The sequence below is a fragment of the Hesperophylax consimilis genome, chromosome 15 (genome assembly GCF_061612785.1).
Source record: "Hesperophylax consimilis isolate HC1 chromosome 15, BYU_Hcon_1.0, whole genome shotgun sequence".
NCBI lineage: Eukaryota > Metazoa > Arthropoda > Insecta > Trichoptera > Limnephilidae > Hesperophylax > Hesperophylax consimilis.
Genome location: NC_142850.1, coordinates 34,622,064 through 34,636,239, shown reverse-complemented (window position 1 = coordinate 34,636,239; position 14,176 = coordinate 34,622,064). Strand labels below are relative to the sequence as shown.

General features: G+C 34.7%; 2 protein-coding genes across 3 annotated transcripts in view; both read left to right on the top strand.

Annotated features, from left to right (window-relative positions):
• Positions 1 to 9,434, top strand: part of disp (RND transporter family member dispatched) — a 40,708-nt gene extending 31,274 nt beyond the window's left edge. For both annotated transcript variants that reach the window (XM_089640502.1, XM_089640501.1), the window contains exons 10-13: positions 2,218 to 2,341; positions 2,560 to 2,714; positions 3,896 to 4,152; positions 5,782 to 9,434. In XM_089640502.1, the coding sequence (XP_089496628.1) occupies positions 2,218 to 2,341; positions 2,560 to 2,714; positions 3,896 to 4,152; positions 5,782 to 6,877 (1,632 nt within the window). In that variant the 3' untranslated portion in view covers positions 6,878 to 9,434. The remainder of the gene's footprint in view (positions 1 to 2,217; positions 2,342 to 2,559; positions 2,715 to 3,895; positions 4,153 to 5,781) is intronic.
• A 3,031-nt stretch (positions 9,435 to 12,465) lies between these two features.
• The window catches only part of LOC149417679 (retinol dehydrogenase 13-like), a 36,673-nt gene continuing 34,962 nt past the window's right edge, over positions 12,466 to 14,176 (top strand). The window contains exons 1-2 of the mRNA XM_089640124.1: positions 12,466 to 12,623; positions 13,797 to 13,925. Coding sequence (XP_089496250.1) covers positions 12,592 to 12,623; positions 13,797 to 13,925 — 161 coding nt within the window. The 5' untranslated portion in view covers positions 12,466 to 12,591. The remainder of the gene's footprint in view (positions 12,624 to 13,796; positions 13,926 to 14,176) is intronic.

The window sequence follows — 14,176 nt, the reverse complement described above, 5'->3', positions numbered from 1 at the left end:
TATTTAGATAGTATAAAATGTGCTATAAAAAATTCTAAAAACTCCATTTTTCAGGATGATTCTTATAACCAAACAAAGTTTTTAACAAAAAACCCCAAAGCACCAAAACTTTACGGATTTCTGAAAATCCATAAAAGTAATTGCCCCATTCGCCCTGTAGTGTCCTGTTGTAATTCCCCCAATTTTAAATTATCTTCATTTATAACAAAAGTATTTAACGATGCCAATGTGTTTTTCCCAAAATATACTATCAAAAACTCATTAGCATTAATCGATGAACTAAAGGACCTGGTTCTTCCCAGTAATTGCAAATTAATATCTTTCGATGTAGTCAACTTATTCCCTAATGTACCTGTCACTGAAAGCAAAACCCTAATTTCTAATTTACTGAATAATTCTCACTTGTCTAAAGATTTAGCTAATGATTTATCTCGTCTTTTTAATATTTGTTTGAATCAAAATTAATTCCAATACAATAATGTTATTTACCAGCAGAGAGAGGGACTAGCAATTGGCGCTCCTACAAGCCCCCTTATCGCTGACATCTTTATGAATAACTTAGAAAACAATATTTTTGCTTCAAATTCACCTCTCTTAAAGAATATTTTACTATGGAGAAGATATGTTGACGATGTTTTTTGCATTTGGACAGGCACTGAAAGACAATTAAACTCTTTTCTTAAAATATTAAACTCCTTTCACAAACAAATTCAATTCACTGTAGAATTAGGTACAAACTTAACCTTGAATTTTCTAGACCTAACTTTAAGTATAATTAACAATAAATTTGAATTTAATATCTATCGTAAGCCCACGTATACTGATATTACAATTCACAATTCATCCAACCATCCTATATCCCACAAACATTCAGCATTTCACTCCATGATTCATAGATTGGTTACCGTTCCGTTGAATAATAATAATTTTTGCAACGAATTATCCATCATTAAACAAATCGCTTTAAACAACGGGTATGATACAAAATTAATAGACAATATTCTTAATAAAAAATTGAAACAAATAGCATCAAATAAATTCCTATTTAACAAATCTTATAACCCTAATAATATAAATATAAATCAAACATTCCAATGGCGTAGAGTTCTGTATACAAATAACTTTTCTTCTTTAAGCGTTAAAAAATTCCCATCTGAAATAAAACCCGCTTTTTACACTAATAATAATTTAAGTAAATACTTAATTAATACTAAAGATAAAGACGACAAACTAAGCCACTCGGGCATATATAAACTTAATTGTAATGATTGTTCTGCTTTTTATATCGGAAAAACGGCCCGGAATGTCAACTTAAGAGTAAAAGAACATTTACGATGTTTAAACAATAATGCCTTTTCAGAATTCGCGAATCATTTAATAGAATCTAATCATTCATTCGATAAAATCTCGGGAACTAAAATATTGCATAAAAATGGATCTGGAATTAGATTAAACAACTTAGAAGCCCTTGAAATAAAAAAAGCAGTTAATAATAATTTAAATATAATAAATAACCAAATTAATTTATCTGATAGTCCCATATTAAATTTATTCCGCCGCTGAAACTGTTATTTCCTTCCCCCCCACCCTCCTCATCATCCTTAATAATTTGTCTCCACATTTTCTATTTGCATCTCTTTCTATCTGTTTTGTATCTCTTTCACTCATTGTTTTCATTTACCTATATTTATATGTGCCTGTATCTAATTTGCTTTAGTTGATATTTAGTCCTGATGAAGCTTGGGACAAGCGAAACCCGGTTGGCTATTGTTATTAATTCAAAAATAAAGTGGTGTCTTACTAAGTGTATGTTTTTTCATTCAAGTAAATAAGTATTAACTCAAAGAAATAATTAAAAATGAGAACTTTAAAAAATATGTATTGTACATGTTTACGTATTATTATTATTAGAAATGACTAAAAGTTATTAAAATATTTTTCCAGGTTAACGATAATAATTGTTCAAAAACAACTTACCTTAAAACATTTTTTTTGTCTGTTTTGCCAAACGCTAAGTTATTTTAATGAGTACTTGAAGAAATAACGGAGATCCCTTATCAAATTCTCAGAATATGACCCGGCAAGCTGACCGTTGCATTTTCACAACATTATCGTAATATGGGTTAATAATACACATTATGTATGTAATAATGACTTGTGTACTTTGTTATTTTTTGGAATACAAATACATGTGTACAATATAATGATTTGTTTCAGAATAAGAGTTGGGAAACGAAAGTAAGACCGGTACGACAAACCATCGAAGACACTTGGAGTATGATGAACAGATTTCTTGTTGTCGCTGTTATCAAGCTACGGTGGTTCTGGCTTCTTGCTTTAGGTATGTAACTTTATACAAACCTATTAATAGTGCATTACTATAATTAATCTATTATATAAATATTATGATTAAAGACACTAAATTGCATTATTCGCAAATTGATTATTTTTTACTGGATAAGATGAAAACGTTCCGGTCATAAATAAATAAGTTTAAAATTTTTTATTTATTTATTTAGAATTATGTAGATAATAGTTAACCATATTTATGTATTTCAGGTTCTTTGTCCATTCTAAGTGCAGTTGTGGTTATCTACTATCCAGGGCTAAAACTGCCAGATTCCAGAAGCTTTCAATTATTCCAGTCTTCACAATTGCTGGAACAGTACGACTTAGTTTATAGAGATAATTACTGGTTTGAAAGATCCAGCCGGGTAAGTGCTATATTTTTTATTCATTAATCAGACTAGTGATTCACAGACATCAACAGGCAGGTCGAATCGGGAGAGACTGGTTGAGGGAGACCTTTTGATTTCTCCAGCCGGACTCTCTCGGAACATCGCCTTGCACCGCAGTGGGAGGGATGGATTCATACGTCTGTCACTCCTGGACACACCGACCCCCAGATTCCTACCCACCCCTCATACCTTTTTCCTTCCAAAACTGCCTCTCCTTACTTTCCTAAAAAGTCCCGAGAGGAATTATTTTCATCAGGGTTTCCTTTGTAGAGCTAATGTTGTGGGAGTTAGACTATGGTCGTGGCTCCTTACTTTGCTGAAGAATTATGTTGTCAGTTGCCTGCTGGCTACCGTGTCAGCCTTTCTGAGATGTAGAGAAACGACAATACGCCCATTACGTAGAGTGTGATTATTGATAATTTAATAATATCAACTGAATTACATGAATTAAAATTACGCCTTATATATTACAAATACATTGTCCCACTATACAGCTGATGAGGTTGTCCTCTTTTGAACTCCAAGATTGTGTCCGTAGAAATAGAATTTATTCCGTGTTCCATCGCTCTCTGTTGAACTCGACAACTTCGTCAACGGTCTTACAATATTCCACCATCCACGTGATAGGCAACTGACTTGTAGAGCTTGGCACAGCGCCTCAAGCAGGACGCGTCCACTGATACTCGCTTATCGACCTCCTCACAGTAATAATATGTACATACATTACTGAAGAGATAAACTGATAGAAATATGATTCCCTATCATAATAAACAGACTGCAAACTTAGGAGCACAGACATTGGTGGGAATGTCATCCTTGTTCTACTGATATTATGATTGAAGATCTCTGAGGAACTTGAGTCATTCATCCCTTTTGCACTTATGCACAGCCACGAAACACGTCAAATGTATGCTCGACGATTGTATACAGTTGACATTCGCTACATAAGAATGAATTACTTCTATGACTTGTTCTTGTGTTCAACAGCTCAGCTGTGTAATGGTTTCCCGGCCACTGTGTTTCCTACAACATTGAGGGAGAAAACACAGAGGCCGGCACAGACAGGAGTCTTTAAACCTTCACTCCTTCCTTTCCTCAAAATGACTCTCCGTGCCTCCTATGTGGAGTTGTTAAATAATGTATGGTTAATTACTTAGGATTGGGACGGAGGAAACAAGATGCCCCTCCGTTGGGTGTTTGGAGTGAAGCCGGTGGACACGGGGAACCGAATGGACCCAGCCTCGCATGGCTCCCTGGTGCTGGACTCCTCCTTCAACATGTCGGCCCCTGAGTCGCAGCGGTGGCTGGTGGAGTTCTGCCTGCACCTGAAGGCGCAGACTTTCTACCAGCCCGTGCGTGGCCCCTTGCTGCCCAACTGCTTCATAGAGACCTTCATGAACTGGATGAGCAGGAGGTGAGTCTATGAATCTCTTTGTGACGAACCTTGTTTATAGTAACTCCAATTTATCAATTTTTTAATTGTCCGTGGGCAGCAAAATTCTGTTAAAAATATATTCACAATAATAAGGAACTGCGGTGATAAATATTATGACTTAAAAGAATTATATTCATATAGATCAACAAACGCTGATTCTGAACATATAAGTTTTATAATATATTACTATACGTAGAATTTATAAAACGTAATTTAAAAACGAATAAAACACCTTTTCGTTAAAACACACCGTTTGGTTGGTACGACTAATCTTGTGAATAATTACAACCAATCTATGTCAGTAATATATCATAGATGGTTTAAAACATCCACATCAGGGTTGCCACTTCGTGGAGTATTCCTAACGTTGCGGGGAATTTCTAAGATTTTCAAGAATTCGGTTTTTTCTGGGGAGAACCTTTTTGGGGAAAATGCAGAAATTCTGAGCATTCCATAAAAATGAAAAACGATAAAAAATGTCCGACTCCCATACAAAATACATCACTGGTTGAAAAAAGAACATAGGCTTTTTGGTCACCTCCACAGATTTGATGCGTTTTTGAGAGACCCGAAAAATTAATTCTTTGATAATTATTTGGACTATTAACCTCTCAGACAAAGACATTTATATACTATGTGTTCCTTTGAGAACTGTCAAAACATGATAATTTTTGTGTTATTTACGAGTTTTGCTAAAAGCTTCATAACTCACGTTTTGGGAAACGTAGCCTCATTCTAAAAAATGTTTTGGAAAGATTATGAAATCCACTATTGTATTGTGTTATACGTAAATATCTGCGTTTCTAAATATACATTTTATGAAAACATATTTTGTGTACCAGTCTGAAGATGGCTTTGACGAGCTGAAACCGGTTACGGTCAAAATAAAATTAAGTGGAATAAAGTTTTTTATTTGTTTTATTATAATATATTATAATGGAATTCCACCACGAATTATCGGTCTCAAAAATAGAAATGTCAAAAATATGTAAGAATCGCTTATCATTATTTCAAAGCCGTGAAAAATGTACTTTTTTCTGAGTATCATAAAGAAATAACACTTTATATATTGAAGAAATATAATTAAAAACTATTAGTCACCTCAAAATATTAACCGTCCAAACTAAAATATTTTTAATAAATTATTTAGAAACGCAATAAATTATGAACGAACAAGATGACAGATTCAATCGGCTTAGATAATGCACTTCTACGTTCCATAGATATTCTTGAATACAGACGCGTAGCGTTATTCACTATTGATACTCTGTTTTTTAAATCATGGCAATCCGTATACTAGTGATGGAAATAAATCGATTTTTGTAAAATCTCGCGCGTTTACGTGAAAAGACGTTCTAATGTCTTGACCGCTATTATCATATTTACGTCTTTTGACGTTCTAATGTTCTGAGTGGTTAAAACTAACTACAACAATAAAAAATATATACATGTATTTAAGTTAGAAGGTCAATTGATAAATATATATTTTAAATGTATCTCAGTTCCTCATTGCATTAGTTCAAAAATCAGTTCTCTATTCCTCTTGCAGGTTTTGTATCACTATGCTTAACCCTTTTAGTATTACATAATATTGTTCTTTCATTTCAGTTGCTTGGATAAGATAGACAAGATTGATCGCAGTCCGTGTTGCGAGGACTCGCCGTTCCCGTACTCCGCAGCCGTGTTCGACACCTGCATCGTGCAGGCCATCTCGGCACTCTACCAAACTCCCCGCGAATACTTCATGCCCGGAGTGGCCGGGCCAAAGTTCTCCAAGATGCTCGGAGAAGATGAACTGCCGAGAGTAGCGGCTGTCGTCGTTGAATTTGAGAGCAATTATTCTTTCTCCATGTCTTATGAAGCCATGGAGGAGTTCTACGAGCGTATCGAGAACTGGACCAGACATGAGATGGTTCATGCCCCCCCGGGGATGCGCAACGGGTGGTTTATATCGGATCTAGAATTTTACGACCTTCAACGGACGCTATCACGAGGCACTTTAATGGCCATCGGAGTATCCATGGCAATCGCCTTAGTAGTCCTGCTAATAGTTACGTTGAATGTTTTGATCAGCCTTTACGCTATAATAACCATCACCTTCTCCATATGCGTCACGGTGGGGTGTTTAGTGTGCTTGGGCTGGAGACTCAATGTATTGGAAAGTTTGGCCGTTTCGACGGCTATCGGCTTAGCGGTGGATTTTAGTCTACACGTCGGACTGGCTTATCGTCGCGCCGAGGGTACTCGGGAGACTAGAGCGGCTCGGGCCTTAGCAGCCGCCGCGCCTCCCACGGCAATGGCAGCCCTGACTACGGGAATGGCAGGAGTCTTCATGCTGCCAGCCAGAGTGCTGCCGTACACTCAAATTGGCTTATTCTTAACGGTGGTGATGACTGTGAGTTGGGGCTACGCGACGTTCTTCCTCGGGTCCCTTTTAAGGGTTGCAGGTCCGGAGCGGCAGTTTGGTCAGTTCCAGTATCCCAAGTTAAAGCGAGGACGGGGCACGGTGTCGAGTGCAAGCAGTGCGGGGGCGGGTGGGGTGGCCGTGCCCCTGTGCCCCGTGCGGCCTCCGGAAGGACACGAGCTGCAGCAGCTGCCGCGCGCCTCCCGCCGCCCCACAGCACACGACCAGAGCCCCTCCGCCACCAGTGCCATCACCATCATCCTGGCTGACGAAAACGATTGCCATAAAGAGTTTAAATAACTTTTATATTTTTATGAATATACTATTAAATATACCGGTTTGATGCAACCAAACCCACTAGGCAGTGAAAGGCATTTATTTTTCAAGTTAGGTTAGTGCATTAATTCAGCCTCGATGCGTTGCATTTCTTTCTTTTAGATATTCGGGTGAACTTTACCAGTAAATCTTGTGATTGATATTGTTCTAGAAAATATTTATTTTAAAATTAAATCTAGTTAAAGGAATGTAATGGTAACACGAAATTCAATTATAAAATGGTGCGAGATATATTTTACGTTTGTCAGAAGTTATTAGGATATTATATCTTCTGATGGTTTATAGCTTTTTGTATGCAAACACTTTGTTGCCATGATATATGTTTACCTTTAAGTTTAAAAGTATTATAACGAAATACGTATATTTATAGCTTAAATTGAATTCTGCCTAAAAGGACAGAAGGGAGACAAACTCAAACTTTACTTTTTTAAATGATATTGTAGGCAACTGTACTTAATACCACTTGTAATAATGATACAGATCTGTCTATTCTTGTATGTTAAACCATTGAGCATGGGGACGCGTGTCAAGACGTTGTCTGTCAAAGGGTTAGATGTAAATTGCACTTGGTCGAAAGTTGAATAAAAGTGCATTTTTATTTTTGTAACAATAAAGAATGTTTATGAAACATTCCAATATATTTTATTAGTAAGGAATAGATTTCATTGTGTGATTTATTTAATTCTTGTAGAATTGCTCAAAAATAGAGCTTAAATGTCCTCTTGTGGATAAAATAATTTTAGATTATTCTTTTTTATAAACCAATGTGTGACAAAGAGCAATAACTTTATTTATGTGATATAATAATTAGCTTTGTTTGCTGCAACATCCACAGTATTACAGTGCGCACTGCGTATATAACCTACACATTCATATACCTATTTGATTTATATTCATTTTGACCCATTTTAAAAACACCTTCCGTTTGTTACTTCCAGGCTTCATTTGAAGGACAGTAATATTTTGTTGTAGAGTGTTGTTTAAAATGAGTAGTGATAATTCACTTAATAATGAACTTTAAAAGAGTATGAAATCATAAACTGTTTCATATATTGGCTTTAAACATTATAACATTACATTGTTACGTTTAAGATACGTTTATACTGCTGATGTTTTCCTACGAAACATTCACTTTTCTATATAAACCAGTTAGTGACGTAATAAAGAAACCAAGATGATTGATATGGCATCATCCTAATATTACGTGTGTTTAATGTTAAGGACTATAGAGAAAAAATTATTAATAAATGTACTGTGATACTTTTTTTCTCTGACTGTTTACAATTAATATTTTCACATATATACAAAATATATTAAAAATTTTAATGCTCAAAAGTTGGGCACAGAAGTCAGGATGTCAGGTGCCAATAAAATAATATCAGATTTGTGTATTACGACTGTTATGTAAATATATATAGTTTCAGATTAGGGAACTGTATTCTTTAGGTAAACTACATATTTATGGGCAGATTAAAACTATCATAGCATATTATATGATAACAAATAAAGATATTTTTGATATTTTCCAGAAAAATATCACAGAAATTTACCCCATGGTTGATCTATGTAAACTTGTCGAACACTCTTCATAGTTTTGTAATTGCCAATTATTGATAAAACAATAAATACTTAAAAGTGGATAATATCATCGCCAGTGTAGTATATTACCTACACACCCTTCTGTTGTAGCTTTATTGCAAAGGTAACTTTTATTGCATTACCATAATCCGTCTAAGGCCTTTTTCTACAGGGATAATCGACTATTCAAGTATCTTGGTGACTACCGACATACTTCTACATGGAGATTCGTGCACAGGAACACGTTGCTGATATTTTGTAAACTCGTTGGTGACACCAGTCTCCCACGACTAATCGCTTGAAGTTATTACCACTCACGTCATCGAGACTTTAAACGTGGCGGAGCAATGAATAAATATGAAAAATGATCTTATTGTCACTTTTGTCAGACATTTTGTAAATACTTTAGGACAATACTAGGAACAAAATGGTGGACAAAAATGGCAGTTACAGCAGTCATGAGTAAGGTTATGAAAGCTAATTTTCACATTTCGAGAGGTGGTGACGAAGCGAGTCTCGTGATTTCAGTAAAAGTGTATGGACTGCGCACAACAAGTTGTTTGCGACGTGAATACCAAACATCAGCGTCGGATACTTGAGTATTCCTGTAGAAGAATCCTAATCCTAATCCTGAAAATTCTAAAAGATCTCAGCATGTACTACTATTTCATGTATTTTGAATGCAATAAAATGGCCATTGGTCTCATCACTGAGAAAGTCTTGTGAAGTATTATTATGTGCCAAACTATTGTATGATTTATTTGTCTTTAGATTTTAGTTTTAGGCCTTATTATTAGTTTTTGTGCATCCGCAACATTAAATGCATTGACTTGTTCCGTTGACGACAAGATTGGTTGTTTGCATCACTGTTTAAACTATTGACATTAATTGACTATGTGTATTGTAATCAGGCCTATATTTTTTTGAATAAAGTTGAGAACCGTGGAACGAATGAATGAGTTTTTTTTCCACCATGATAAACCCTGAAGTTGTTAGCACCGAGCCATGCGCAGAACGTCGACAATCCACACCAATTTTTTTCCTTCTATAAAAATCAGAGGCAACATTCGTTAGATTAATCAATTATTACTACGTTATTTTTCTATAATTGATTACAAATTATTTTAGAATCTAAGGACGGGTTGTTTCACAGAATTTAAAGAATTCATCAAATTTCTAAGTTTATTTACTTCGGCCGGGAAAGGTGGTTCTACCCGTTCGGTCGGTTGATGCTTAACGCCGGGAAGGATAGTTCTACCTTTTGCCCCAGCTTCATTTTAATGGCAGAAAAGACGGAATTATTCAATGTTTTTATATGAATATTATATACCAATCTCTTTGTAAAGCTCCCAACTATATTTTCATAATTATCGAATCGTAATGCAAGTCTTCTTTATATATTTATCTTCGTGCCATTGTTTACATCGGTATTTCAACTAAAAGATGGTATATTGTTTAGATAACATACTTTGTTATTGTAATAATTCAATTCCTGGAGTGGGGGTTTTTATGACCGTGAAACCTGATTCGAATCTCTATCTCTGTTCCGTCCCACTCAACTCCTATGTGCAAGCGAGCGAGAGATGTGGGGCGTATTTAAAGAAAGCAGGTATGGGCAAATACCGATAGGCGGACCGTAATAAACACATTACAAGGTTAATTGAGTTGCATTTCAAATAATATTCGATTTTCGTTTACTACTTTCATTTATTTATAAATTCACGTCTGGCTCAGCTTCTACATGTTATTTTACTATTTTTTTACAAAGAACATCTAAATAAAAAACAAAATCAAAAATAAAATATAAGACATAATAAAACACAACCTCTTAAACAAAAACAGCCGATGATACCTGTATCACTAAGGTAAGTCTAGCCATTTTTGAGTTTTTGAGGTATAGTACGCCTGCGAGACGTGTGTTTAGGCTTTATGTAACTTTTAGCTAAGATTATGTGTTTTTACTTTCGTTAATTTTTCTTACATTTTATGTTTATTTTGGCATTGTTTCAGATACTAATATGTCATGGTCTAATGTATTAAACGGTGACGATAATTTGAAAATCTTAGACCAAGAAGATAGTCTTTCTCTGGGAGAACCAGTTTCTCAAGACGAGGACAGCCAGTTTGTGGACGACATTCAAAGCGAAGATGAGAATAACTATGTAACTAAAGAGGCTTTCCCTTCACAAGCATCTACTCCCACTGAATAAGCCGACTTGAAATTGTAGAAGCTGACTTAGCATCTGATTCTGCTCATGCTTCGAAATCTGCCAACTCAGGGCGAATTCATCGTGTTCCTGGAAATATTCTTCGCCGTAAGAATGGACGCGAGATGTTTGGTCAACTAATAAGTGTCAATCATCTCACAGAACTTCAGGTATGAATACAGTCCGCACCTCTCGAGGACTAGCTCAAATTACAAATTAAATCTAGTGGGAACTACTCGATAAAATAAGCGGGAAATCCACGAACAATTGAAGAACTCGAGATCTCGACCTGTTGGCAGTTCTACTTTTTGTTTTGATAGCCCTCTGACACTTCTATTGTACAAGCCAAAACCTGCAAAGATGGTTTACCTTTTATCTTCTTGTGATGAAAATGCAATAATTAATAATTCAAGTGGCAAACCTGACATGATTCATTTCTACAACCAAACAAAAGGAGGAGTAGATTCATTTCATCAAATGTGCTCCTCAATGTTGTGTAGCCGCAAAACTAACAGATGGTCAACGGCTGTATTCTGAGTGTATTCTATGGCATCTTGAACATGGCTTTTGTCAATTCTGCTGTAGTTTATGGCCACAACATGATCAAATAAACCCTCAAACAAAAGAGAATTCACCAAGTAACTCAGCACAGATTCGGTTGATTGCCTTGGTTGGAGATGAGACTTAAAAATATAAGCAAAATTCTCGCAAAACCTACTGATTCAGGTAATAAACTTCAGGCAGAAGAACCAGAGCCCAAAAAACGTTAATACTGCGCTTTTTGCTGCTAAAAAAAGAAAATGTTGAAATAAGTGTGCAGTAAGTGCGAAAAATCAGTATGTTCTGAGCACAAAGTTGATGTCTGTGAAGATTGCTCTAAAATTATAGCTAGTAATTAAAAGCATGATTACTTTTAATGTGTGCCCCAAGAATAAGTAATCAATGTTAAAAAAATAATAGATTGTTTAAAAAATACATATATTATGTTCAATTGGATTTTTAAGAAGATGATATTTTTGGTTGAATACAAGCATAATTTTTTGATTCGTTATAAGTTATAATAAATACCTGTGATATTAGTTTTCATTGATAAAACTGTGTTTTATTATTAGTTTATATACCAACCTTAACTTTCCATCGAAAAATAGGGCACAAGTAGGTATATTTTGGCCTACAGGCTGTCATTTACATGTGTACGCTTCTGAGACGTATGAAGGCTTTATGTACCTATACAATAGATTAGGCTTCTAGGGTTAAAAGAACTTTAATACAACCTTTTCAGTTTCTGAAAATTAACTTTGAAATTTGTTGAATTATTCAAATACTGTGAAACAACCCGTCCTATATGAATAATTCGATTTTCACGTGTGGCTGCTTTCTAGTACACTGTGCAGCCGATTTTAGCATCTATGTCTCCTCTTTAACATAGAAATTCCAACAATTTTCATTGAGTCAATTTCAAATTTGTTAAATACTTATTAGTAAAAAGGTTAAACCATCAAGCCCCCATTATTTTTAAGTATAAGAAATAAATTGTTTCTTTTAGACACTTTTCTTTGAAGTAGGAACTAGGCCGGTCGGTCTCATCCTCATCTCGTGTTAAGCTGTCAGCTCATCGAATTTAAAAAATGTTTTAGTTAGAGAGGATTGTGTGAATATTTTTTTTAGTGTTTCAGGAAAACTTTTTCTCCAATGACGTTATAATTTATTTTCCGTCAATTGTAAAAGTAAAATCACACAGTTTTAATTAGTATTGGTTCAACGGAGAGACTGACAGGGAGAGATATCATATTTATAGAACAGCCATAACCTAACTATTGAATTGTTGTTTTATTGTGTTGTAACCATTGTAATAGAAAAGTTTATCAACATTGTTTTATTAATTTGATAGAAATGTGGACTATACTTCTATCGGCTGCTTTAAGGTAGATTTGTGTGTGTTTTTTTAAAATAAATATATATTTTTGCAATTTCTGTATCTTTTCCTATGATCTATCTCTTCTGCGAATTTCTAAAGGTGGGGACTTATTTTTCTTGTATGTAGTGTTTATTTTATGAGAATAATCTACCCCTGTTTTTTATTGAACACTCACTGTTTCACCTCTCTGTTATCTTTTCCTCTTTATAGATTGACTTGTTGATCTTAACCTCAAAATATTGTTTTATTTTATTCGTGTTAGTAGGTCGCTTCTGAAATTGGTTGATCGAATCTTTTATATTTACAACTTCGCTTATCTTATATTAAAGCATGAATCGATTTATTAGTTAGTGAAACTTTGGCTCAAGAAGAATCAACACAAATCAACCTGCCAAAAGTTTCGAAAATGTATTTGTAATAACTTAATAAATAATAATCTATGTCAATCTCTCTTAAAAGTGCTTTAAATTTTTCAATATTATGGTACCTACCTGCTTTAATACAGTTTGAAATAAGAATTGTCATTTAAGGTAGTTACGTTTCTTTAGTCAAATTGTACAATTCTTTATATGAAATAAAATAAGGTCACATAAAATATAATAATATATGGTTTGTAATAAATAGGTAAAGTAGCTGTATTTATGTACCTACTTAAACTTATGATTTCGGAGGAAATTATGGTTTTGAGTTATTTGAGAAAATTAGAAGCATACGTTTTTGGACGCAAGGCAAGCATTTCTACTACCATCTACTTGCATCTACTACTGTTTACAGAACTACTAGTTACAGTTCACTACTGTTAGTTACAAACCAGAAATAAATTTACCATATTTAGTATAGTGGTACATATTCGTTCTAGTAGTTTTAATGTTGAAGATATTTACTTGGTCTACCTGTCTACTGTTATTTAGTTATTTTATATTATTTCTTTTCGAGTTATGAATAACATGAAATGTTCATAAAGGTGTAGGTAGAGTATTATTCTCTCTGAGATATTTTTACTTTTGATTTTCAATATTCTTCTTGTCAGGTTATGGTAAACCCAATATCATTGTACAGTTTAATCAATATCCTGTAATATTTAATTGGATGCTGACTTTCTGGCTTTAGAGGTAATAGGATTAACGTGTTGGCTGAGGTATAATCTCAAGGAATGTGTACTGATGGATATTGTGTGTAGGACTCGGCCAGCCCCGGGCCACCTGAAAACTGCTATGGCTTCAAAACACTTGATTATTCTGCCCACCTCTACACTTCAATTGGACTCGCCCCGATGGATGTCACAAAAACCAACTAAAGTCATTGAGAAGTATGTTTATTTATTTTTATTATTTTATAAGGCAATATTTTTGTCACATGAGAATGTGTTGCTGTGAGTCGTTTATTTATGGGGTTGCTTCTACGACACGTCCTTGTATTCACCACCTCGGCTCTTCAAGACCCATGTTCAATTTATTATTTCTTCCACACAGCATCCCCAAAGATGAAATAGCTCTGCGAGAAATTATTTCCCGTGTGGTCTCTTGTGTGGAGTTAGTATTAAAAAAGCATTCCTGTAAA